Genomic DNA, 25495 nt, shown 5'->3' with positions numbered 1-25495 from the left:
TGAGGTACGTAGGGAAGAGGTGTTGGCAATTCTGGACAGGCTTAAAATAGATAAGTCCCCGGGACCTGATGGGATTTATCCTAGGATTCTCTGGGAGGCCAGGGAAGAGATTGCTGGACCTTTGGCTTTGATTTTTATGTCATCATTGGCTACAGGAATAGTGCCAGAGGACTGGAGGACAGCAAATGTGGTCCCTTTGTTCAAAAAGGGGAGCAGAGACAACCCCGGCAACTATAGACCGGTGAGCCTCACATCTGTAGTGGGTAAAGTCTTGGAGGGGATTATAAGAGACAAGATTTATAATCATCTAGATAGGAATAATATGATCAGGGATAGTCAGCATGGCTTTGTGAAGGGTAGGTCATGCCTCACAAACCTTATTGAGTTCTTTGAGAAGGTGACTGAACAGGTAGATGAGGGTAGAGCAGTTGATGTGGTGTATATGGATTTCAGCAAAGCGTTTGATAAGGTTCCCCATGGTAGGCTATTGCAGAAAATACGGAGGCTGGGGATTGAGGGTGATTTAGAGATGTGGATCAGAAATTGGCTAGCTGAAAGAAGACAGAGGGTGGTGGTTGATGGGAAATGTTCAGAATGGAGTACAGTCACAAGTGGAGTACCACAAGGATCTGTTCTGGGGCCGTTGCTGTTTGTCATTTTTATCAATGACCTAGAGGAAGGCGCAGAAGGGTGGGTGAGTAAATTTGCAGACGATACTAAAGTCGGTGGTGTTGTCGATAGTGTGGAAGGATGTAGCAGTTTACAGAGGGATATAGATAAGCTGCAGAGCTGGGCTGAGAGGTGGCAAATGGAGTTTAATGTAGAGAAGTGGAAGGTGATTCACTTTGGAAGGAATAACAGGAATGCGGAATATTTGGCTAATGGTAAAGTTCTTGAAAGTGTGGATGAGCAGAGGGATCTAGGTGTCCATGTACATAGATCCCTGAAAGTTGCCACCCAGGTTGATAGGGTTGTGAAGAAGGCCTAGGGAGTGTTGGCCTTTATTGGTAGAGGGATTGAGTTCCGGAGTCGGGAGGTCATGTTGCAGCTGTGGAGTATTACGTACAGTTCTGGTCACCGCATTATAGGAAGGACGTGGAGGCTTTGGAGCGGGTGCAGAGGAGATTTACCAGGATGTTGCCTGGTATGGAGGGAAAATCTTATGAGGAAAGGCTGATGGACTTGAGGTTGTTTTCATTGGAGAGAAGAAGGTTAAGAGGAGACTTAATAGAGGCATACAAAATGATCAGGGGGTTGGATAGGGTGGACAGTGAGAGCCTTCTCCCGCGGATGGAAATGGCTGGCATGAGGGGACATAACTTTAAACTGAGGAGTAATAGATATAGGACAGAGGTCAGAGGTAGGTTCTTTACGCAAAGAGTAGTGAGGCCGTGGAATGCCCTACCTGCTACAGTAGTGAACTCGCCAACATTGAGGGCATTTAAAAGTTTATTGGATAAACATATGGATGATAATGGTATAGTGTAGGTTAGATGGCTTTTGTTTCGGTGCAACATCGTGGGCCGAAGGGCCTGTACTGCGCTGTATTGTTCTATGTTCCAACCCCTGATCCCCTTATTAATCAAGAACCTATCTATCTCTGTCTGAAAGACACTCAGTGATTTGACCTCCACAGCCTTCTGCGGCAAAGAGTTCCACAGATTCACCACCCTCTGGCTGAAGACATTCCTCCTCATCTCTGTTTTAAAGGATGGTCCCTTTAGTCTGAGATGGTGTCCTCTGCTTCTAGTTTTTCCTACAAGTGCAAACATCCTCTCCACGTCCACTCTATCCAGGCCTCCCAGTATCCTGTAAGTTTCAATAAGATCCCCCCTCAACCTTCTAAACTCCAACGAGTACAGACCCAGAGTCCTCAACCTTTCCTCATACGACAAGCTCTTCATTCCAGGGATCATTCTTGTTTCAGGATTACATCATCGGTGGGGGAAGGGGAAGGTCTCAAACTGGCATCTCGCTGGCACAAATCCCATCTTTGGCCATTCCCGAGGTTTGGCAGCCATGACGGGATTTGAGCCTGTGGCTAGCGAGGTTGCTGGATTCCACCCAGCGTGTGCAGTTTTGGTCTTCACGTCTAAAAAAGGAGATGTTTGCATTGGAGGCAAACAGCGAAGGTTCAATGGTCCCAGGAATTAGAGGGTGGTCCGACGATCAGAAGTTGAATAAACTGAGTCAATACACAATGGCCCTGCGGAGAATGAGAAGCGATTTGAAAATGAAAATCGCTTATTGTCACAAGTAGGCTTCAAATGAAGTTACTGTGAAAAGCCCCTAGTCGCCACATTCCGGCGCCTGTTCGGGGAGGCTGGTACGGGAATTGAACCGTGCTGCTGTCCTGCCTTGGTCTGCTTTAAAAGCCAGCGATTTAGCCCTGTGTGCTAAACCAGCCCCTCATTAAAGCACAAAGATTGGACAGGACTTTGGCAGAGTGGACGCTGAGAGATTGCTCAGCTGGTCGGCGCAGAAACTCAGGATCATAGAATTTACAGTGCAGAAGGAGGCCATTCGACCCATCAAGTCTGCACCGGCCCTTGGAAAGAGCACCTCCCTTAAACCTCACACCTCCACCCCATCCCCTTTATCCCAGTAAGACCTCCCCTTTTTAAGCACTATGGGCAATTTATCATGACCAATCCACCTAACCTGCACATCTTTGGACTGTGGGAGGAAACCGGAGCACCCGGAGGAAACCCACGCACACACGGGGAGGATGTGCAGACTCCGCACAGACAGTGACCCAAGCAAGGAATCGAACCCAGGGCTGTGAAGCAACTGTGCTAACCACTGTGCTACCGTGCTGCCCCAGGATAAGAGGCTGATCATTCAGGATTGCAAAGTTAGTGAGCGTTTGATTCAGGAATTAGGAGACGTTTAGGAGAAATTGCGGCTGCATTGTTCAGAGAAGATGGAAATCACAAAGGATCTGAACCGAGAGAGAATCTTCCCAGTGGCGTAAAATGGAGAAGGAGAGGGCACCAACTTAATGGGATTGGTAAAAGGAGGAATGGTGAGAAGAGGGAAATGTATTTTGCGCAGTGAGTGGTTAGGGTTCTGGTGTGCTCTGCCTGAGCTGGAAGCTGGTTCAATCGTGACTTTCAAAGGGAATCGTATCATTATCTGAAGAGAAAGAACAAGAAGGCTCCAGGGGTAAAGCACAGATGTGGAACCAGCTGAGTTGCTCTTGCAGAGGGCGGGCACAAATACGATGGGCTGAATGGACTCCTTCAGTGCTGAATCCATTCTATGATTTTGTGCAGGAACTTACCAAGGTTCCTTTGTCAGCACCTTCCAAACTCGTGACCTGTCCAAGGACAAGGCAGCAGATATCTGCAAGCCCCACCACCTGGAGAGATACCTGTGAACCCCAACACCTGGAGAGATACGTGGGAACCAACCATCTGGAGAGATACCTGGTATTCCCACCACCTGGAGAGATACCTGGGAACCCCAACACCTGGAGAGATACCTGGTATTCCCACCATCTGGAGAGATACCTGGTATTCCCACCACCTGGAGAGATACCTGGGAACCCCAACACCTGGAGAGATACCTGGTATTCCCACCACCTGGAGAGATACCTGGGAAGCCACTACCTGGAGAGATACCTGGTATTCCCACCACCTGGAGAGATACCTGGTATTCCCACCACCTGGAGAGATACCTGGGAACCCGCACCTGGAGAGATACCTGGCATTCCCACCACCTGGAGAGATACCTGGGAACCCAGCACCTGGAGAGATACCTGGGAACCCACTACCTGGAGAGATACCTGGCATTCCCACCACCTAGAGAGATATCTGGTATTCCCACCACCTGGAGAGATACCTGGGAACCCACCACCTTGAGAGATACCTGGTATTTCCACAACCTGGAGAGATACCTGGGATTCCTACCACCTGGAGCGATACCTGGGATTCCTACCACCTGGAGCAATACCTGGTATTCCCACCACCTGGAGAGATACCTGGTATTCGCACCACCTGGAGAGATACCTGGGAACCCAGCACCTGGAGAAATACTTGGAATTCCCACCACCCTGAGAGATACCTTGGTACCCACCACCTGTGGAGATACCTGGGATTCCCAGCACCTGGAGGTTCCCCTCAAACTCACTCACCACCCTGACTGGGAAATATATTGCTATTCCTTCACTTTCGCTGGGGCAACATCTTGGAACTCCCTCACTAACAGCACAGTGGGTGTACCTACACCACGAAGACTGCGGCGGTTCAAGAAGGCAGTTCACCGCCACCTTCTGAAGGGCAATTAGGGATGGGCCATAATTGCTGAGCCAGCCAGTTCCGCCCACATCACATGATGAACACGTTTAAACATCGACAAAGACAGCTGGGCATTTCCGTTGCCACTGGAGGATTTCCCACTTCACGTCTGAGTCCGTTTTGCGTCATTGGGCAGAATTCTCACTTCAGGGATGAATTCCTGTGACAGGGATGGGGATCTGGAATGTTTCATACTGTGGAGGCGGATAGGAAACCACAATGTATCTTCCAGCCCCAACCTCATTAATTATATACCGGGGACTGGGTGGCATATTCCGGGGAGGGGTGGGCCTGACTGTGGCCGTCCCACCATCATATCCGGTCACCGTGTTGAAAAGGCCCCAACATCACTGACCCACCATTGAAGGAACGGGATGGACCTCCTGCAAAAGATGGATCTCCAGGAGCACGCTGAGGCTGGAAGATGGACCTGAATGACCCTGTGACACTGAATCAGGAAGACCCACCTGACAGGTGCTCCCCCTACCGGGGGTTGCTGGTGGCCTCCACCCTGTACACCTGAGGAAGCCCCAGGCATTGTTCAGGTGAGTCACAACCTCTGCAACACACATTGTTCCAGGTGCGTTCTGACTAGAAACATAGAAACTTAGAAAATAGGAGCAGGAGGAGGCCATTCGGCCCTTCGAGGCCGCTCCCCCATTCATCATAATTATGGCTGATCATCCAACTCAATACCCAGATCCCACCTTCCCCCCATATCCTTTTATTCCCTTCGCCCCGAGTGCGTTATCTAACTGTTTCTTGAAACAAATTCCACAGGCTCTCTGGGTGAAGACATTTCTCCTCATCTCTGTACTAAATGAAATGAAAATGAAAATCGCTTATTGTCACAAGCAGGCTTCAAATGAAGTTACTGTGAAAAGCCCCTAGTCGCCACATTCCGGCGCCTGTTCGGGGAGGCTGGTACGAGAATTGAACCGTGCTGCTGGCCTGCCTTGGTCTACTTTCAAAGCCAGCAATTTAGCCCACTGTGCTAAGCCAGCCCCTTGTACCTAATGGTCTGCCCCGTGTCCTCAGACTGTGGCCCCTGGTCCCGGACACACCCACCATCGGGAACCTCCTTCCTGCATCGACCCTGTCCAGTCCGGTTCGAGTTTTATAGGTTTCTATGAGATCCCCCCTCATTCTTCTGAATTCCAGCGGATACAATCCTGACCGACTCAACCTCCCCTTGAACGTCAGTCCCGCCATCCCTGGAATCAGTCTGGTAAACCTTCGCTGCACTCCCTCGAGAGCAAGAACATCCTTCCTCAGAGAAGGGGACCAAAACTGCCCACAATACTCCCGGTGTGACCTCACCAAGGCCCTGTACAATTGCAGCAACGCATCCCTGCTCCTGTATAATTGCTTGAATGATAGAATTTACAATGCAGAAGGAGGCCATTCAGACCACGAGTCGGCACCAACCCATGTAAGCCCACACCTCCACCCTCTCCCCGTAATCCAGGAACCCCACCTAACCTTTTTGGACACTAAAGGCAATTTATCCTGGCCAATCCACCTAACAGCACGTCTTTGGACTGTGGGCGGAAACCGGAGCACCCGGAGGAAACCCACGCAGACACGGGGAGGACGTGCAGACTCCGCACAGACAGTGACCCAAGCCGGAAATCGAACCTGGGACCTTGGAGCTGTGAGGCAGCCATGCTAACCACTGTGATATCATGCCACCCCAGGTTATTCCGTTTGCATCACGATGAATCGGGAGTGGGTGGAAGATTCCAGTGGGGCCTTCACCCACATGAACCCACATGGCGGGAAGATGGAAGATCCCACAGGATATTCAGGCCGGTATGATTCCGATTATGTGACCTGCTTTCAAATCCCCGCCCGACACCACCCCATCGACCGCCCGCCCCCCGTCCCGCCCACCCCCCAACCTCCCGCCCCTAAAATGAAAGGTTTGACATGGAGATCTTACAGGCTCCTCGACTGCTTCGATTTTCATCAGATCTTCATACACGTCGCCACCATCATCCTCACCATAGACACAGTCGTAGAGATCCTCATCGTCGTCAACACTGGCCTCACTACAAAAACACATCACACATATCAGATAAATAGGACACGGAGGGATGAAATAATAACAGCATTGATATAGACACAGCATCAGTTTCCGTGTACCACTCCCTCAGTACTGACCCTCTGACAGTGCAGCACACCCTCAGTACTGACCCTCTGACAGTGCAGCACTCCCTCAGTACTGACCCTCTGACAGTGCAGCACTCCCTCAGTACTGACCCTCTGACAGTGCAGCACTCCCTCAGGACTGTCCCTTTGACAGTGCAGCACTCCCTCAGTACTGACCCTCTGACAGTGCAGCACTCCCTCAGTACTGACCCTCTGACAGTGCAGCACTCCCTCAGTACTGACCCTCTGACAGTGCGGTTCTCCCTCAGTACTGACCCTTTGACAGTGCAGCACTGCCTCAGTACTGACCCTCTGACAGTGCAGCACTCCCTCAGTACTGACCCTCTGACAGTGCGGTTCTCCCTCAGTACTGACCCTTTGACAGTGCAGCACTGCCTCAGTACTGACCCTCTGACACTGCGGCACTCCCTCAGTACTGACCCTCTGACAGTGCGGCACTCCCTCAGTACTGACCCTCTGACAGTGCAGCACTCCCTCAGTACTGACCCTCTGACAGTGCGGTTCTCCCTCAGTACTGACCCTTTGACAGTGCAGCACTGCCTCAGTACTGACCCTCTGACAGTGCGGCACTCCCTCAGTACTGACCCTCTGACAGTGCAGCACTCGCTCAGCACTGACCCACTGACAGTGCGGCACTCCCTCAGTACTGACCCTCTGACAGTGCAGCACTCCCTCAGTACTGACCCTCTGACAGTGCAGCACTCCCTCAGTACTGACCCTCTGACAGTGCAGCACTCCCTCAGTACTGACCGTATGACAGTGCAGCACTCCCTCAGTACTGAACCTCTGACAGTGCAGCGCTCCCTCAGTACTGACAGTGCAGCACTCTCTCAGTACTGACCCTCTGACAGTGCAGCACTCCCTCAGTACTGACCCTCTGACAGTGCAGCATTCCCTCAGTACTGACCCTCTGACAGTGCGGCACTCCCTCAGTACTGACCCTCTGACAATGCAGCACTCCCTCAGTACTGACCGTCTGACAGTGCAGCACTCCCTCTGTACTGACCCTCTGACAGTGCGGCGCTCCCTCAGTACTGACCCTCTGACAGTGCAGCACTCCCTCAGTACTGACCATCTGACAGTGCGGCGCTCCCTCAGTACTGACCCTCTGACAGTGCGGCACTCCCTCAGTACTGACCATCTGACAGTGCAGCACTCCCTCAGTACTGACCCTCTGACAGTGCAGCACTCCCTCAGTACTGACCAACTGACAGTGCAGCACTCCCTCAGTACTGACCCTCTGACAGTGCAGCACTCCCTCAGGACTGTCCCTTTGACAGTGCAGCACTCCCTCAGTACTGACCCTCTGACAGTGCGGCACTCCCTCAGTATTGACCCTCTGACAGTGCGGCACTCCCTCAGTACTGACCCTCTGACAGTGCAGCACTCACTCAGTACTGACCCTCTGACAGTGCGGCACTCCCTCAGTACTGACCCTCTGACAGTGCAGCACTCCCTCAGTACTGAACCTCTGACAGTGCAGCACTCGCTCAGCACTGACCCTCTGACAGTGCAGCACTCGCTCAGCACTCCCTCAGTACTGACCCTCTGACAGTGCAGCACTCCCTCAGTACTGACCAACTGACAGTGCAGCACTCCCTCAGTACTGACCATATGACAGTGCAGTACTCCCTCAGTACTGACCCTCTGACAGTGCAGCACTCCCTCAGTACTGAACCTCTGACAGTGCAGCGCTCCCCCAGTACTGACAGTGCAGCACTCTCTCAGTACTGGCCCTCTGACAGTGCAGCACTCCCTCAGTACTGACCCTCTGACAGTGCAGCACTCCCTCAGTACTGACCCTCTGACAGTGCAGCACTCCCGGAGTACTGACCCTCTGACAGTGCGGCACTCCCTGAGTACTGACCCTCTGACAGTGCAGCACTCCCTCAGTACTGACCCTCTGACAGTGCAGCACTCTCTCAGTACTGACCCTCTGACAGTGCGGAACTCCCTCAGTACTGACCCTCTGGCAGTGCAGCACTCCCTCAGTACTGACCCTCTGACAGTGCGGCACTCCCTCAGTACTGACCCTCTGATAGTGTGGCACTACTTCAGTACTGACCCTCTGACAGTGCGGCACTCCCTCAGTACTGACCCTCTGATAGTGTGGCACTACTTCAGTACTGACCCTCTGACAGTGCAGCACTCCCTCAGTACTGACCCTCTGACAGTGCGGCAGTCCCTCAGTACTGACCCTCTGACAGTGCGGCAGTCCCTCAGTACTGACCCTCTGACAGTGCGGCTCTCCCTCAGTACTGACCCTCTGACAGTGCAGCACTCCCTCAGTACTGACCCTCTGACAGTGCGGCACTCCCTCAGTACTGACCCTCTGACAGTGCAGCACTCCCTCAGTACTGACCCTCTGACAGTGCAGCATTCCCTCAGTACTGACCCACTGACAGTGCAGCACTCCCTCAGTACTGACCCTCTGACAGTGCAGCACTCCCTCAGTACTGACCCTCTGACAGTGCGGCACTCCCTCAGTACTGACCCTCTGACAGTGCAGCACTCCCTCAGTTCCCTCACGGATTTCAAGTTGGGAACAGGAGCCAGTGTGACGGTCCTGTCAGATCCAGGAGTCTGACTCAAAGACCTCTGGTTAATGACGACAGACCCACCCTGTGATGTCCCAGTGCAATCCAACTACCAGATATAGACAGGAGTCAAGAGCTGCTCCATTATGACAACACGCAAGTAATCAAAACGTTACCCTCAATATCCACAAGGTGGCAGAAGATCTCAACAACCAATGTCAGCAGCTACACTGAATTGGAAATAAATACAGAAAATGCTGGATAAACTCGGCAGGTCGGGCAAGATTTCCGGAGAGAATGACAGAGTTCACTTTTCCTGTCCAGACGACCCATTTACAGGACTGGAGAGGGTAGAAATATGATGAATGGTATACTTGTAAAGGCGGTTTGGACAGAATGAGAAGACAGTGATCGGTTAAATGACTCAAGGAGCCAAATTCGGTGCACCATGGTTGCTTCTGCTGCAGAGGGGAGGAGTAAAAATTGCAGGAATGTAATAGGTATAGAGGATTCAATTGTAAGGGGAATAGTAGGCATTTCTGTGCCGGCAAACGAGACTCCATGATGGTGTGTTGCCTCCCTGGTGCGAGGATTAAGGATATCTCGGAGCGGGTACAGGACATTCTGGAGGAGGAGGGTGAACAGCCGGTGGTCGTGGTACACATCAGTACAAACAACACAAAAAAAGGGAGGAGGTCCTAAAACCATGTTGATTGATTTGATTTATTGTCACATGTACCAAAGTACAGTGAAAAGTATTTTTCTGCGGCCAAGGAAACGTGCACAGTGCGTACATAGTAGAAATGGGTGGAACTGAGGAACGGAAAGAGATGTAAAACTGGGCGTCAGATTCCATAAAGACAGACATTAGGCAACTGTGTAGCAAAAGCAGAGTAGTATTAATGAGGGATTTCAACTTAGTTTGGGAGCGGCAGACAAGCACCTTTCAGGAAGATAGTGAATTCCTGGAATGTGTCCGGGATAGTTTCCTGCAGTAATATGTTCCAGATATAACAAGGGGACAGGCAGTATTAGATTTAGTTAGATTAATGAGCCCAATTTAATTAGTAGCCTAACTATGCACAAACATTTATCAAATAGTATCAGAACATGATTGAATTCAGTGTCGTGTTCGAAAGTGAATGGCCTCCTCCTGTTCCTGTGTAACAGGCTCGAGGGGCTGAATGGCCTCCTGTTCCTGTGTAACAGGCTCGAGGGGCTGAATGGCCTCCTCCTGTTACTATGATCCAATGAGCAGGTTAAGTGTGTTGGCCATGATCAATGTGCGTTGGATTAAGGGGATAGAGTAGGGTAGTGGGGCTAGGTAGAGTGCTGTTTCGGAGGGTCAGTGCAGACTTGTAGGCCCGAATGGCTTCCCTCTGCACTGTAGGGTTCTATGATTCTATGTCAAGGAGATCACGTTAGCAGCAGAGAGTATTGTCACCCAAATTGAAGGAAGAGCAAGTGAAATGTTGCTGCACCTGCGAGGAGTGTTTGGAGCTTTTGACAGTGAGGAGGTAAAGGGGCGGGTGTTGCACCTCCTGTGATCAAACATAAGAACATAAGGTTGCAAGGTGCCGTGGGAAGGGGATGAGGCATTGGGGACGCTGGGGGAGTGGACCAGGATGTCACGGATGGAGCAATTACTACGGAATGCTGCCCGGGGAACAAACATTCCCTCCGGAAAGAGAGGGAAGCCCAATGTATCCGACCACAGGAGACAGATGGTCGACAAAGGGAAATCTAACACTGAGGGACGCAGCAAGTGAACCAGATGTTGACACCTGAGCATTTGAAACACCAAATACTAAAACCTCAACTCCAGACCAGCAAAGTCAGCAACAAAGCAGCTGAGATTTGTTAGTGCTCTTTGGGGGGGTTTAAACTAATGCAGCAGGGGCATGGGAACCTGGATTGTAGTTTTAGGGTAAGGGAGAATGAGAGTAGAGAGGTCAGGAGCACAGATTTGACGTCGCAGGAGGGGGCCAGTGTTCAGGTAGGTGGTTTGAAGTGTGTCTACTTCAATGCCAGGAGTATACGAAACAAGGTAGGGGAACTGGCAGCATGGGTTGGTACCTGGGACTTCGATGTTGTGGCCATTTCGGAGACATGGATAGAGCAGGGACAGGAATGGATGTTGCAGGTTCCGGGGTTTAGATGTTTTAGTAAGCTCAGAGAAGGAGGCAAAAGAGGGGGAGGTGTGGCGCTGCTAGTCAAGAGCAGTATTACGGTGGCGGAGAGGATGCTAGATGGGGACTCTTCTTCCGAGGTAGTATGGGCTGAAGTTAGAAACAGGAAAGGAGAGGTCACCCTGTTGGGAGTTTTTTATAGGCCTCCTAATAGTTCTAGGGATGTAGAGGAAAGGATGGCGAAGATGATTCTGGATAAGAGCGAAAGTAACAGGGTAGTTATTATGGGAGACTTTAACTTTCCAAATATTGACTGGAAAAGATATAGTTCGAGTACAATAGATGGGTCGTTTTTTGTACAGTGTGTGCAGGAGGGTTTCCTGAAACAATATGTTGACAGGCCAACAAGAGGCGAGGCCACGTTGGATTTGGTTTTGGGTAATGAACCAGGCCAGGTGTTGGATTTGGAGGTAGGAGAGCACTTTGGGGACAGTGACCACAATTCGGTGACGTTTACGTTAATGATGGAAAGGGATAAGTATACACCGCAGGGCAAGAGTTATAGCTGGGGGAAGGGCAATTATGATGCCATTAGACGTGACTTGGGGGGGATAAGGTGGAGAAGTAGGCTGCAAGTGTTGGGCACACTGGACAAGTGGGGCTTGTTCAAGGATCAGCTACTGCGTGTTCTTGATAAGTATGTACCGGTCAGGCAGGGAGGAAGGCGTCGAGCGAGGGAACCGTGGTTTACCAAGGAAGTGGAATCTCTTGTTAAGAGGAAGCAGGAGGCCTATGTGAAGATGAGGTGTGAAGTTTCGGTTGGGGCGATGGAGAGTTACAAGGTAGCGAGGAAGGATCTAAAGAGAGAGCTAAGACGAGCAAGGAGGGGACATGAGAAGTATTTGGCAGGAAGGATCAAGGAAAACCCAAAAGCTTTCTATAGGTATGTCAGGAATAAGCGAATGACTAGGGAAAGAGTAGGACCAGTCAAGGACAGGGATGGGAAATTGTGTGTGGAGTCTGAAGAGATAGGCGAGATACTAAATGAATACTTTTCGTCAGTATTCACTCAGGAAAAAGATAATGTTGTGGAGGAGAATGCTGAGCCCCAGGCTAATAGAATAGATGGCATTGAGGTACGTAGGGAAGAGGTGTTGGCAATTCTGGACAGGCTGAAAATAGATAAGTCCCCGGGACCTGATGGGATTTATCCTAGGATTCTCTGGGAGGCCAGGGAAGAGATTGCTGGACCTTTGGCTTTGATTTTTATGTCATCATTGGCTACAGGAATAGTGCCAGAGGACTGGAGGATAGCAAATGTGGTCCCTTTGTTCAAAAAGGGGAGCAGAGACAACCCCGGCAACTATAGACCGGTGAGCCTCACGTCTGTAGTGGGTAAAGTCTTGGAGGGGATTATAAGAGACAAGATTTATAATCATCTAGATAGGAATAATATGATCAGGGATAGTCAGCATGGCTTTGTGAAGGGTAGGTCATGCCTCACAAACCTTATTGAGTTCTTTGACAAGGTGACTGAACAGGTAGATGAGGGTAGAGCAGTTGATGTGGTGTATATGGATTTCAGCAAAGCGTTTGATAAGGTTCCCCACGGTAGGCTATTGCAGAAAATACGGAGGCTGGGGATTGAGGGTGATTTAGAGATGTGGATCAGAAATTGGCTAGCTGAAAGAAGACAGAGGGTGGTGGTTGATGGGAAATGTTCAGAATGGAGTACAGTCACAAGTGGAGTACCACAAGGATCTGTTCTGGGGCCGTTGCTGTTTGTCATTTTTATCAATGACCTAGAGGAAGGCGCAGAAGGGTGGGTGAGTAAATTTGCAGACGATACTAAAGTCGGTGGTGTTGTCGATAGTGTGGAAGGATGTAGCAGGTTACAGAGGGATATAGATAAGCTGCAGAGCTGGGCTGAGAGGTGGCAAATGGAGTTTAATGGAGAGAAGTGGGAGGTGATTCACTTTGGAAGGAATAACAGGAATGCGGAATATTTGGCTAATGGTAAAGTTCTTGAAAGTGTGGATGAGCAGAGGGATCTAGGTGTCCATGTACATAGATCCCTGAAAGTTGCCACCCAGGTTGATAGGGTTGTGAAGAAGGCCTATGGAGTGTTGGCCTTTATTGGTAGAGGGATTGAGTTCCGGAGTCGGGAGGTCATGTTGCAGCTGTACAGAACTCTGGTACGGCCGCATTTGGAGTATTGCGTACAGTTCTGGTCACCGCATTACAGGAAGGATGTGGAGGCTTTGGAGCGGGTGCAGAGGAGATTTACCAGGATGTTGCCTGGTATGGAGGGAAAATCTTATGAGGAAAGGCTGATGGACTTGAGGTTGTTTTCGTTGGAGAGAAGAAGGTTAAGAGGAGACTTAATAGAGGCATACAAAATGATCAGGGGGTTGGATAGGGTGGACAGTGAGAGCCTTCTCCCGCGGATGGAAATGGCTGGCACGAGGGGACATAACTTTAAACTGAGGGGTAATAGATATAGGACAGAGGTCAGAGGTAGGTTCTTTACGCAAAGAGTAGTGAGGCCGTGGAATGCCCTACCTGCTACAGTAGTGAACTCGCCAACATTGAGGGCATTTAAAAGTTTATTGGATAAACATATGGATGATAATGGTATAGTGTAGGTTAGATGGCTTTTGTTTCGGTGCAACATCGTGGGCCGAAGGGCCTGTACTGCGCTGTATTGTTCTATGTTCTATGAGACAACCCCCCCCCCCCCCCCACCCCCCACGCCTCCCCCCAACCCCAAACTTCAAAAGAAGATCATTAATCCTCCAAACTGTGTGAATCTGTAAAGCCTGAGACTTGGGGGATTGGGGGTCGGGTGAAGGGGAGCAATATTATTGTAAATAGCTTTGGGTAAAGGCTTGGGGGGGTGGAGAGGTGTAGTATTAGGGTCTTTGGGGCGGTAAGGGTTAATGTGGGACTGGGGAAATAGCACCGCCCACATTGTGATGTCGAGAGTCACATAGGAGCAGTAGAGGGCAGTGATTAGTCTGGTAGAAATTGGCATGAAGATCGCACTGAGTCAGGGGTTATCCGGAATATATATATATATAGTTAGTGTCGTGTTGGGTGTTCTGGTTCACAAACAAGCCAACAATGCTGGAAGTGGTGTAACGCTATTTTATTAACTGTTCAACTATGCTAACATACAGTAAACGTGGGTATAGCAATACCAGCTTAACTGTGAGCCCTTTCCTATCACTAGCTATGGTGAGGCACTCAGCACATGGTGAATGTCTGTGATGCAGGCTGTGAGCTCTGTGCTCTGAGCTGGCTGCTGCTAGAATGAGCGGGAACTCTCCTGTCCCCTGTCTTTATAGTGCTTGTGCTCTCACTGGTGATTGGCTGCGGTGTTATGTATGCTGGTTGGCCCGACTGCATGTCCATCAGTGTGCGTATGTGATCGCACCATAATGTACTGATGTATATTATGACATCCCCCTTTTTTTACAAAGAACATGTGCCTGTGTGAGAATAAATAACGTGTAATGAGTGTATCTGACCATGTGTGTGCAGTATTTACATAACTATGTACATGAGGCTAGTCTATATACACGGGAAGGTGCCTGGTGCAGAGAAAAGAAAAACAAGGTGTTACACCAACAACAAAACTAATAACGAATGCTATAAACAAACTAGTGAAATGCTGAAACAGGATGAAAGAACAAAGCATTGAGTCCAACATTGTAAGGCTCATAAATCAAGTCTCTGAGGTGGGTGATGAATTCGGGTTGACCGCCTCAAGGGTGGGTCAGGAGCCACCGGCTGAGGATCGGGCCGGGCCACAGCCAAGTGAGGAGGATGCAGAGTATCCGGAAGCTCTACAAAGTCCAGGTCAGGGACAACAGGAGGGCGTGGCACCGGCGGAGGATCGCGTAGCGAGCGTGGAACCAGACGAAGGGCACGTCGATTGCGGTGGCGAATGGAGCCATCAGGCAGACGAACCAGGAACGAGCTGGGAGCCACCAGCCGAAGAACCACAGCAGTCGCAGACCAGCCACCCTCCGGAAGGTGGATTCGGACGTTGTCACCTGGCGCCAGAGCAGGAAGATCAGTCGCTCGAGCATCATGCGCCGCCTTGTGCTGCGCGCGAGACTGTTGCATCCGCTGAAGGACCGGACATGGTCGAGGTCTGGGACGTGAATGGACGGTGCAGTGGTCCTGAGGGTGCGACCCATCAGCAGCTGGGCTGGTGACAGGCCCGTGGACAGTGGGGCCGAGCGATAGGCCAGCAAGGCGAGGCAGAAGTCGGATCCTGCATCAGCAGCCTTGCAGAGGAGCCTCTTTACGATGTGGATGCCCTTTTCTGCTTTGCCATTTGACTGGGGGTGCAGGGGACTGGACGTCACGTGTACAAAGTTGTACCTGCTGGCGAAGTTAGACCATTCCTGGCTCGCGAAGCAGGGGCCATTGTCCGACATCACAGTGAGTAGCATGCCGTGACGAGCAAAGGTCTCTTTGCAGGCACGGATAACAGCCGATGACGTGATGTCTTGCAGGCGTACAACCTCGGGATAGCTGCAAAAATAATCAACTCTGAGAACATAGTCCCAGCCGAGTGCATGGAACAGGTCCACACCTACCTTAGACCAAGGGGACGTGACCAACTCATGGGACTGAAGGGTCTCCCGTGGTTGGGCCGGCTGAAACCGCTGACAGGTGGGGCAATTGAGCACAGTGTTGGCAATGACCTCATTTATGCCAGGCCAGTAGATAGCCTCTCGGGCTCTCCGTCGGCACTTCTCTACGCCAAGATGGCCCTCGTGCAGCTGCTCTAAAACCAGGTGATGCATGCTGTGTGGGATCACGATGCGGTCCAGCTTCAGGAGGACGCCATCAACGACTGCCAGATTGTCTCGAATATTATAGAACTGCGGGCATTGTCCCTTGAGCCACCCGTCAGTCATGTGGTACATCACACGTTGTAGCAGGGGGTCAGCCGCAGTCTCACGGCGAATGTGGGTTAGGCGTTGATCCGTGGCCGGCAGATTGGCGGCCGTGAAGGCCACATGGGCGTCGACTTGGCAAACGAACCACTCTGGGTCGGACGGAGTGGTGACTGCCCTGGACAGAGCGTCGGCTATGATCAGGTCCTTACCTGGTGCGTATACGAGCTGGAAATCGTATCTTCGGAGCTTGAACAGAATGCGTTGACGGCGAGGGGTCATGTCATTGAGATCTTTTTAGATGATGCTGACCAGCAGGCGATGGTCGGTCTCCACAGTGAACTGGGGAAGGCCATACACGTAGTCATGGAACTTGTCGACACCGGTCAACAGGCCTAGGCACTCCTTCTCGATTTCCGCATAGCGCTGCTCTGTAGGGGTCATGGCCCGTGACGCATAGGCAACAGGGGCCCATGACGAGGCGTAATCTCATTGCAGGAGCACAGCCCCTATGCCAGATTGGCTAGCGTCCGTTGATATTTTCGTCTCCCTTGCAGGATCGAAAAACGACTATACCGGGGCGGTGGTCAGCTTGACCTTGAGCTCCTCCCATTCACGCTAGTGGGCGGGAAGCCACTGGAAATCCGTCGTCTTCCTAACTAGGTTGCGGAGAGCCGTGGTGTGGGAAGCGAGGTTAGGGATGAACTTTCCTAGGAAGTTGACCATTCCTAAGAACCGGAGCACCGCCTTCTTATCCGCCGGCTTCTGCATGGCCGTGATGGCTGCCACCTTGTCCGCATCTGGCCGCACACCCAACCGGGAGATGTGGTCTCCTAAAAACTTGAGTTCGGTCTGGCCGAAAGAACATTTGGCCCTGTTGAGGCGCAGGCCTTGGTCCCATATTCGCTTAAAAACGCGTTGGAGGCGACTGATATGCTCCTGCGGGGTGGTGGGCCAGATGATGATGTCGTCCACATAGATGCGCACACCCTCAATGCCCTCCATCATCTGCTCCATGATGCGGTGGAACACTTCAGATGCTGATATGATTCCAAATGGCATCCTATTGTAGCAGTACCTGCCAAATGGGGTGTTGAAAGTACACAGCTTTCTGCTGGACTTGTCCAATTGAATCTGCCAGAAGCCCTTTGATGCATCCAGCTTGGTGAATATGTTGGCTCGAGCCATCTCGCACGGGATCTCCTCACGCTTGGGGATAGGGTAATGCTCCCGCATGATGTTACGATTTAAATCCTTTGGGTCGATACAGATCTGGAGCTCGCCGGAAGGCTTCTTGACGCACACCATGGAACTGGCCCAGTCGGTTGGTTCCGTCACTCTGGAAAGCACTCCTTGGTCCTGGAGGTCCTGCAGCTGCTGCTTGAGGCGGTCCTTGAGGGGTGCTGGGACTCTGCGAGGTGCATGAACCACAGGCGTGGCATCCTGTTGAGCAGGATTTTGTATGTGTAGGGAAGTGTGCCCATGCCTTCGAAGACATCTCGGTGTTGAGTGATAATGGCACTTAGTTGCGCCCTGAAGTCCGCATCTTGGAAGTCAGATGTGTCCTCTGGAGAGAGGGAATGTATGCGCTGCACAAGGTTGAGGAGCTTGCACGCCTGTGCGCCTAGCAGGGAGTCCTTTGAGGAGCCCACGATCTCGAAGGGTAGGGTGACTTTTCGCGAGTTGTGCGTCACCTCGAGTTGGCATGACCCGGTGGCGGGGATGATGTTACCATTATAGTCGACCAGTTGGCAATTGGATGGAAGAATTGTTGGTTTGACCCCCAGGGTTTGAAATACTGACCATGCGAGGAGATTGGCGGAAGCACCAGTGTCCAGACGGAATCTGATCTGGGATCGGTTGACCGTCAGGGTGGCTCACCACTCGTCGTCCGGATCAATGCTGTGTACCAACAGCGGCTGGTGCTTTCGATTCAGGGACAGCCTGTTCTTGGTTATAACAGCGACTCGAAAAGGCTCCCTCGGATCCTCGGTGTCACTGGTCTGCGGGAAGTCGGAATCGGACTTGGTTTGGGGGTAGGTAACTGCTTGTTGCAGGGTTCTTCAGAGGTTTATTTCATTTCCTCGTTCAATTTGAGGCATTGTGCTGTCATTCCAGGTGAAGGAAGCTTTACAGCTTTAAAAGATTTTTTCTTTGATTTGGGACGTTTCCCCTTTAAATGGGCATGCTCCGGGGCTCTGACGTCATGACGCGCCTGAGGAGGCGTTTGCACATGCGCAGGTCGCGGTTCCTTTACTGATGGCCGTTTTTGTGATTGCGCATGCGCGGCGTCGCGCAACTGCCCAAGTGCAGTCCCTTTAGAAAGATGGCCGCCGACCAAAATAGTTCTCTGACCCGGGATTTCAGCCTCGAGGTGAGTACTGGCGCTTCTCTTACCTTTCCCTGCTGGTTGGAGTGTGTTTTCCTCACAGTATTTGCTGAATTTGTCCAGGACTGCCTGGAAGTCGCTCCTGTTTTGCCCCTTGGAGAACTTGAATTTTTTTGCGATTTCTTCTGCTCTGGCACCGGCGATGGTGAGGAGAAGCTCTGGTTTTTTTCAGGACCGGCCAGGTCTTCTAGTTCGGCTGCCAGCAGGAAGATTTCAAACTTTTGCCAGAATGCCCGCCAGTTTTCGCGGAGATCGCCGTGGCACTGGAGCTGCTGCGGAACCCGGATCTTGAACATCTTGCCTGGGTATCGTTGCTGGTTGTCACTGTACGCTGAGGTGCCGGCGATGCAGAGCGGCGGCGGAGGATTGATGTTCCCCATACTTCAGAATGCCGGAATGCTGATTAGTTGCAGGTGGGTCTCAGAAGTGCTAGTATGCGGCCACTCCTTGTACCATGTCGTGTTGGGTGTTCTGGTTCACAAACAAGCCAACAATGCTGGAAGTGGTGTAACATTATTTTATTAACTGTTCAACTATGCTAACATACTATAAATGTGGATATAAGCAATACCAGCTTAACTGTGGTCCCTTTCATATCACTCGCTATGGTGAGGCACTCAGCACATGGTGAAAGTCTGTGATGCAGGCTGTGAGCTCTGTGCTCTGAGCTGGCTGCTGCTAGAATGAGCGGGAACTCTCCTGTCCCCTGTCTTTATAGTGCTTGTGCTCATTGGTGATTGGCTGCGGTGTTATGTATGCTGGTTGGTCCTACTGCATGTCGATCAGTGTGTGTATGTGATTGCACCATAATGTACTGATGTATATTATGACATCCTCCTTTTTTTACAAAGAACATGTGCCTGTGTGAGAATAAATAACGTGTAATGAGTGTATCTGACCATGTGTGTGCAGTATTTACATAACTATGTACATGAGGCTAGTCTATATACACGGGAAGGTGCCTGGTGCAGAGAAAAGAAAAACAAGGTGTTACACCAACAACAAAACTAATAACGAATGCTATAAACAAACTAGTGAAATGCTGAAACAGGATGAAAGAACAAAGCATTGAGTCCAACATTGTAAGGCTCATAAATCAAGTCTCTGAGGTGGGTGATGAATTCGGGTTGACCGCCTCAAGGGTGGGTCAGGAGCCACCGGCTGAGGATCGGGCCGGGCCACAGCCAAGTGAGGAGGATGCAGAGTATCCGGAAGCTCTACAAAGTCCAGGTCAGGGACAACAGGAGGGCGTGGCACCGGCGGAGGATCGCGTAGCGAGCGTGGAACCAGACGAAGGGCACGTCGATTGCGGTGGCGAATGGAGCCATCAGGCAGACGAACCAGGAATGAGCGGGGAGCCACCAGCCGAAGAACCACAGCAGTCGCAGACCAGCCACCCTCCGGAAGGTGGATTCGGACGTTGTCACCTGGCGCCAGAGCAGGAAGATCAGTCGCTCGAGCATCATGCGCCGCCTTGTGCTGCGCGCGAGACTGTTGCATCCGCTGAAGGACCGGACATGGTCGAGGTCTGGGACGTGAATGGACGGTGCAGTGGTCCTGAGGGTGCGACCCATCAGCAGCTGGGCTGGTGACAGGCCCGTGGACAGTGGGGCCGAGCGATAGGCCAGCAAGGCGAGGCAGAAGTCGGATCCTGCATCAGCAGCCTTGCAGAGGAGCCTCTTTACGATGTGGATGCCCTTTTCTGCTTTGCCATTTGACTGGGGGTGCAGGGGACTGGACGTCACGTGTACAAAGTTGTACCTGCTGGCGAAGTTAGACCATTCCTGGCTCGCGAAGCAGGGGCCATTGTCCGACATCACAGTGAGTAGCATGCCGTGACGAGCAAAGGTCTCTTTGCAGGCACGGATAACAGCCGATGACGTGATGTCTTGCAGGCGTACAACCTCGGGATAGCTGCAAAAATAATCAACTCTGAGAACATAGTCCCAGCCGAGTGCATGGAACAGGTCCACACCTACCTTAGACCAAGGGGACGTGACCAACTCATGGGACTGAAGGGTCTCCCGTGGTTGGGCCGGCTGAAACCGCTGACAGGTGGGGCAATTGAGCACAGTGTTGGCAATGACCTCATTTATGCCAGGCCAGTAGATAGCCTCTCGGGCTCTCCGTCGGCACTTCTCTACGCCAAGATGGCCCTCGTGCAGCTGCTCTAAAACCAGGTGATGCATGCTGTGTGGGATCACGATGCGGTCCAGCTTCAGGAGGACGCCATCAACGACTGCCAGATTGTCTCGAATATTATAGAACTGCGGGCATTGTCCCTTGAGCCACCCGTCAGTCATGTGGTGCATCACACGTTGTAGCAGGGGGTCACCGCAGTCTCACGGCGAATGTGGATTAGGCGTTCATCTGTGGCCGGCAGATTGGCGGCCGTGAAGGCCACATGGGCGTCGACTTGGCAAACGAACCACTCTGGGTCAGACGGAGTGGTGACTGCCCTGGACAGAGCGTCGGCTATGATCAGGTCCTTACCTGGTGCGTATACGAGCTGGAAATCGTATCTTCGGAGCTTGAACAGAATGCGTTGTAGGCGAGGGGTCATGTCATTGAGATCTTTTTGGATGATGCCGCGGGCGATGGTCGGTCTCCACAGTGAACTGGGGAAGGCCATACATGTAGTCATGGAACTTGTCGACACCGGTCAACAGGCCTAGGCACTCCTTCTCGATTTCCGCATAGCGCTGCTCTGTAGGGGTCATGGCCCGTGACGCATAGGCAACAGGGGCCCATGACGAGGCGTAATCTCATTGCAGGAGCACAGCCCCTATGCCAGATTGGCTAGCGTCCGTTGATATTTTCGTCTCCCTTGCAGGATCGAAAAACGACTATACCGGGGCGGTGGTCAGCTTGACCTTGAGCTCCTCCCATTCACGCTGGTGGGCGGGAAGCCACTGGAAGTCCGTCGTCTTCCTAACTAGGTTGTGGAGAGCCGTGGTGTGGGAAGCGAGGTTAGGGATGAACTTTCCTAGGAAGTTGACCATTCCTAAGAACCGGAGCACCGCCTTCTTATCCGCCGGCTTCTGCATGGCCGTGATGGCTGCCACCTTGTCCGTATCCGGCCGCACACCCAACCGGGAGATGTGGTCTCCTAAAAACTTGAGTTCGGTCTGGCCGAAAGAACATTTGGCTCTGTTGAGGCGCAGGCCTTGGTCCCGTATTCGCTTAAAAACGCGTTGGAGGCGACTGATATGCTCCTGCGGGGTGGTGGGCCAGATGATGATGTCGTCCACATAGATGCGCACACCCTCAATGCCCTCCATCATCTGCTCCATGATGCGGTGGAACACTTCAGATGCTGATATGATTCCAAATGGCATCCTATTGTAGCAGTACCTGCCAAATGGGGTGTTGAAAGTACACAGCTTTCTGCTGGACTTGTCCAATTGAATCTGCCAGAAGCCCTTTGATGCATCCAGCTTGGTGAATATGTTGGCTCGAGCCATCTTGCACGTGATCTCCTCACGCTTGGGGATAGGGTAATGCTCCCGCATGATGTTACGATTTAAATCCTTCGGGTCGATACAGATCTGGAGCTCGCCGGAAGGCTTCTTGACGCACACCATGGAACTGGCCCAGTCGGTTGGATCCGTCACTCTGGAAAGCACTCCTTGGTCCTGGAGGTCCTGCAGCTGCTGCTTGAGGCGGTCCTTGAGGGGTGCTGGGACTCTGCGAGGTGCATGAACCACAGGCGTGGCGTCCTGTTTGAGCAGGATTTTGTATGTATAGGGAAGTGTGCCCATGCCTTCGAAGACATCTCGGTGTTGAATGATAATGGCACTTAGTTGCGCCCTGAAGTCCGCATCTTGGAAGTCAGACGTGTCCTGTGGAGAGAGGGAATGTACGCGCTGCACGAGGTTGAGGAGCTTGCACGCCTGTGCGCCTAGCAGGGAGTCCTTTGAGGAGCCCACGATCTCGAAGGGTAGGGTGACTTTTTTCAAGTTGTGCATCACCTCGAGTTGGCATTACCCGGTGGCGGGGATGACGTTACCATTATAGTCGACCAGTTGGCAATTGGATGGAAGAATTGCTGGCTTGACCCTCAGGGTTTGAAATGCTGACCATGCGAGGAGATTGGCGGAAGCACCAGTGTCCAGGCGGAATCTGATCTGCGATCGGTTGACCGTCTGGGTGGCACACCACTCGTCGTCCGGATCAATGCTGTGCACCGACAGCGACTGGTGCTTTCGATTCAGGGACAGCCTGTTCTTGGTTATGACAGTGACTCAAAAAGCTCCCTCGGATCCTCGGTGTCACTGGTCTGCGGGAAGTCAGGATCGGACTCGGTGAAGGTGGGTTGGATTGCCCGAACATTCCTGCGAGGCTGGTTAAATCGTTGCGAGTTGGCAGGCTGGGCTGCTCGACAGCAGGCAGCATAGTGGCCAAGCCTGCCACAGCGTAGGCACTGCCGCGATTTTGCAGGGCATTGCCGCTTTAAGTGGGCGGAGCCACAGTCGCCGCACGTCATGACGTCAGTGCATTATTTGCGCCACCACGCATGCGCGGTACGGTCTTGCGTGGTGCGGGCCTGCGCATCGCGTTCCTCCACGTCACCGTCCCCTCGTTTGGCGCATACAAGCGCGAAATGGCCGTCCTCCTCCAGACTGCGGCCCGGGAGGTGTTCGATCGTTTGGACCCGTTCGGCCTCATGGGGCCCTTGCTGCGCCGTTCCAGCTGCCTGTATGTGGGAGTACCGGCTGGTGGCATTCTCCTGCAGGACACAGGTCTCGATGGCAGTCACTAGGGTTGTTGCTTAACTTTAAGGAGCTGCTGACGCAGGGTGTCCGACATGACCCAAAAAACAATCTGGTCGCGTATCATGGAGTCAGAGGTGGGCCCGTAGCCGCAGGACTGCGCGAGGATGTGGAGGTGTGTTAAATAGGATTGGAAAGGCTCGTCCTTACCCTGCAAGCGCTGCTGGAACAGGTACCTTTCAAAGCTTTCGTTGACTTCAACACTGAAGTGTGTGTCGAATTTGAGGAGCACCGTCTTGTACTTGGCCTTGTCCTCATCGTCCGTGAATGTCATGGAGTTAAAGATGTGGATGGCATGTTGCCCAGCCGTGGAGAGAAGAAGCGCTATCTTCCTGGTGTCCGATGCATTCTCCCTGTCCGTGGCCTCGAGGAAGAGCTGGAAGCGCTGTTTAAATATCTTCCAATTCACCCCGAGATTGCCAGCGAAGCGGAGCGGTGGCGGCGGGTTGATGTTCTCCATGCTGTAGGATGCCAGAATGCCGGAGAAGTTGCAGGTGGGTCTCACAAGTGCTAGATTGCGGCCACTCCTTGTACCATGTCGTGTTGGGTGTTCTGGTTCACAAACAAGCCAACAATGCTGGAAGTGGTGTCACGCTATTTTATTAACTGTTCAACTATGCTAACATACAGTAAACGTGGGTATGAGCAATACCAGCTTAACTGTGGACCCTGTCCTATCACTATCTATGGTAAGGCACTCAGCACATGGTGAATGTCTGTGTTGCAGGCTGTGAGCTCTGTGCTCTGAGCTGGCTGCTACTAGAATGAGCGGGAACTCTCCTGTCCCCTGTCTTTATAGTGCTTGTGCTCTCACTGGTGATTGGCTGCGGTGTTGTGTATGCTGGTTGGTCCCACTGCATGTCCATCAGTGTGTGTGTGTGTCTGCACCATAATGTACTGATGTATATTAAGACAGTTAGATGTTAGTAATAATGAGTTATTTGTTCAACCGTGCCTCAATGAGTTATTTGGACAAGCCTCTGGACCTCTTCATGAAACAACATCCAACATATCGAATGCCATGTCAGTTTCTACTCACTCAATCAGGTCAGCCAGACTCTTGTAAATGTCTTCATCATCGACAGATTGCACTGTGGGAAATGGCCTGAAACAGAATCACATCAAATGAGAGGAAGTTCAACAAGCAGGAGTACAGCGAGAGTACGGATGGTAATACGAGCAGCCAACAGCATCAGAACAAAGTGGAGAGAGCGTCAGCACCCGGTCAACTTCAGTTTGTGGACAGGGTTCAGTATGTGTCCAAATAATCTCAATAGCGGGGTGTCCTCACTTGGTGGTGGTGGGGGGGGTAGTGCCCGTGTGTTGTGGAGGGTGACATTGCCCATGGGTGGGACGGGTGGGGGGGGGGGGTGGGGGGGGACCCACAAGCTCACCTAGACATCGGGGGGGGGGGGACACCCACAAGCTCACCTAGACATCGGGGGGGGGGGGACACACCCACAAGCTCACCTCGACAACGGGCCATCCTTTCAAAATGATAGGGTTCAGCGCCCCAGTGTTAAAAAAATTTGAAGTCTGGGCTAAATCGGTGAGAAACTCCCCAGGGCCCAGAAAAGTGACTCAGTGCCCGTGAATAGCGCTGGGGAAGTCCCTGAAAAACACGCCACAAATTAACTCAGGAATTTCTATTAAATTCCACAGGGATCAGTGCTGGGACCTTTGCTCTTTGTAGTATATATGAATGATTTGGAGGAAAATGTAACTGGTCTGATTAGTAAGTTTGCAGACGACACAAAGGTTGGTGGAATTGCGGATAGCGATGAGGACTGTCGGAGGATACACCAGGATTTAGATTGTCTGGAGACTTGGGCGGAGAGATGGCAGATGGAGTTTAATCCAGACAAATGTGAGGTAATGCATTTTGGAAGGTCTAATGCAGGTAGGGAATATACAGTGAATGGTAGAACCCTCAAGAGTATTGAAAGTCAAAGAGATCTAGGAGTACAGGTCCACAGGTCATTGAAAGGGGCAACACAGGTGGAGAAGGTAGTCAAGAAGGCATACGGCATGCTTGCCTTCATTGGCCGGGGCAGTGAGTATAAGAATTGGCAAGTCATGTTGCAGCTGTATAGAACCTTAGTTAGGCCACACTTGGGGTATAGTGTTCAATTCTGGTCGCCACACTACCAGAAGGATGTGGAGGCTTTAGAGAGGGTGCAGAAGAGATTCACCAGAATGTTGCCTGGTATGGAGGGCATTAGCTATGAGGAGCGGTTGAATAAACTCGGTTTGTTCTCACTGGAACGAAGGAGGTTGAGGGGAGA

At 51.8% G+C, this 25495-nt stretch overlaps 1 protein-coding gene across 3 annotated transcripts in view; it reads right to left on the bottom strand.

Annotated features, from left to right (window-relative positions):
• Positions 1-25495, bottom strand: part of LOC140426007 (guanine nucleotide exchange factor VAV3) — a 705672-nt gene that overhangs the window by 422182 nt on the left and 257995 nt on the right. For all 3 annotated transcript variants that reach the window (XM_072510280.1, XM_072510278.1, XM_072510279.1), the window contains exons 4-5: positions 24250-24315; positions 6241-6349 (exon numbers count right to left, since the gene is read on the bottom strand). In XM_072510280.1, coding sequence (XP_072366381.1) covers positions 6241-6349; positions 24250-24315 — 175 coding nt within the window. The remainder of the gene's footprint in view (positions 1-6240; positions 6350-24249; positions 24316-25495) is intronic.

The sequence above is a fragment of the Scyliorhinus torazame genome, chromosome 7 (assembly GCF_047496885.1).
Source record: "Scyliorhinus torazame isolate Kashiwa2021f chromosome 7, sScyTor2.1, whole genome shotgun sequence".
Classification (NCBI taxonomy): Eukaryota; Metazoa; Chordata; class Chondrichthyes; order Carcharhiniformes; family Scyliorhinidae; genus Scyliorhinus; species Scyliorhinus torazame.
The sequence above is the reverse complement of the archived record's forward strand: the minus strand, read 5'-3'. Positions and strand labels throughout refer to the sequence as shown.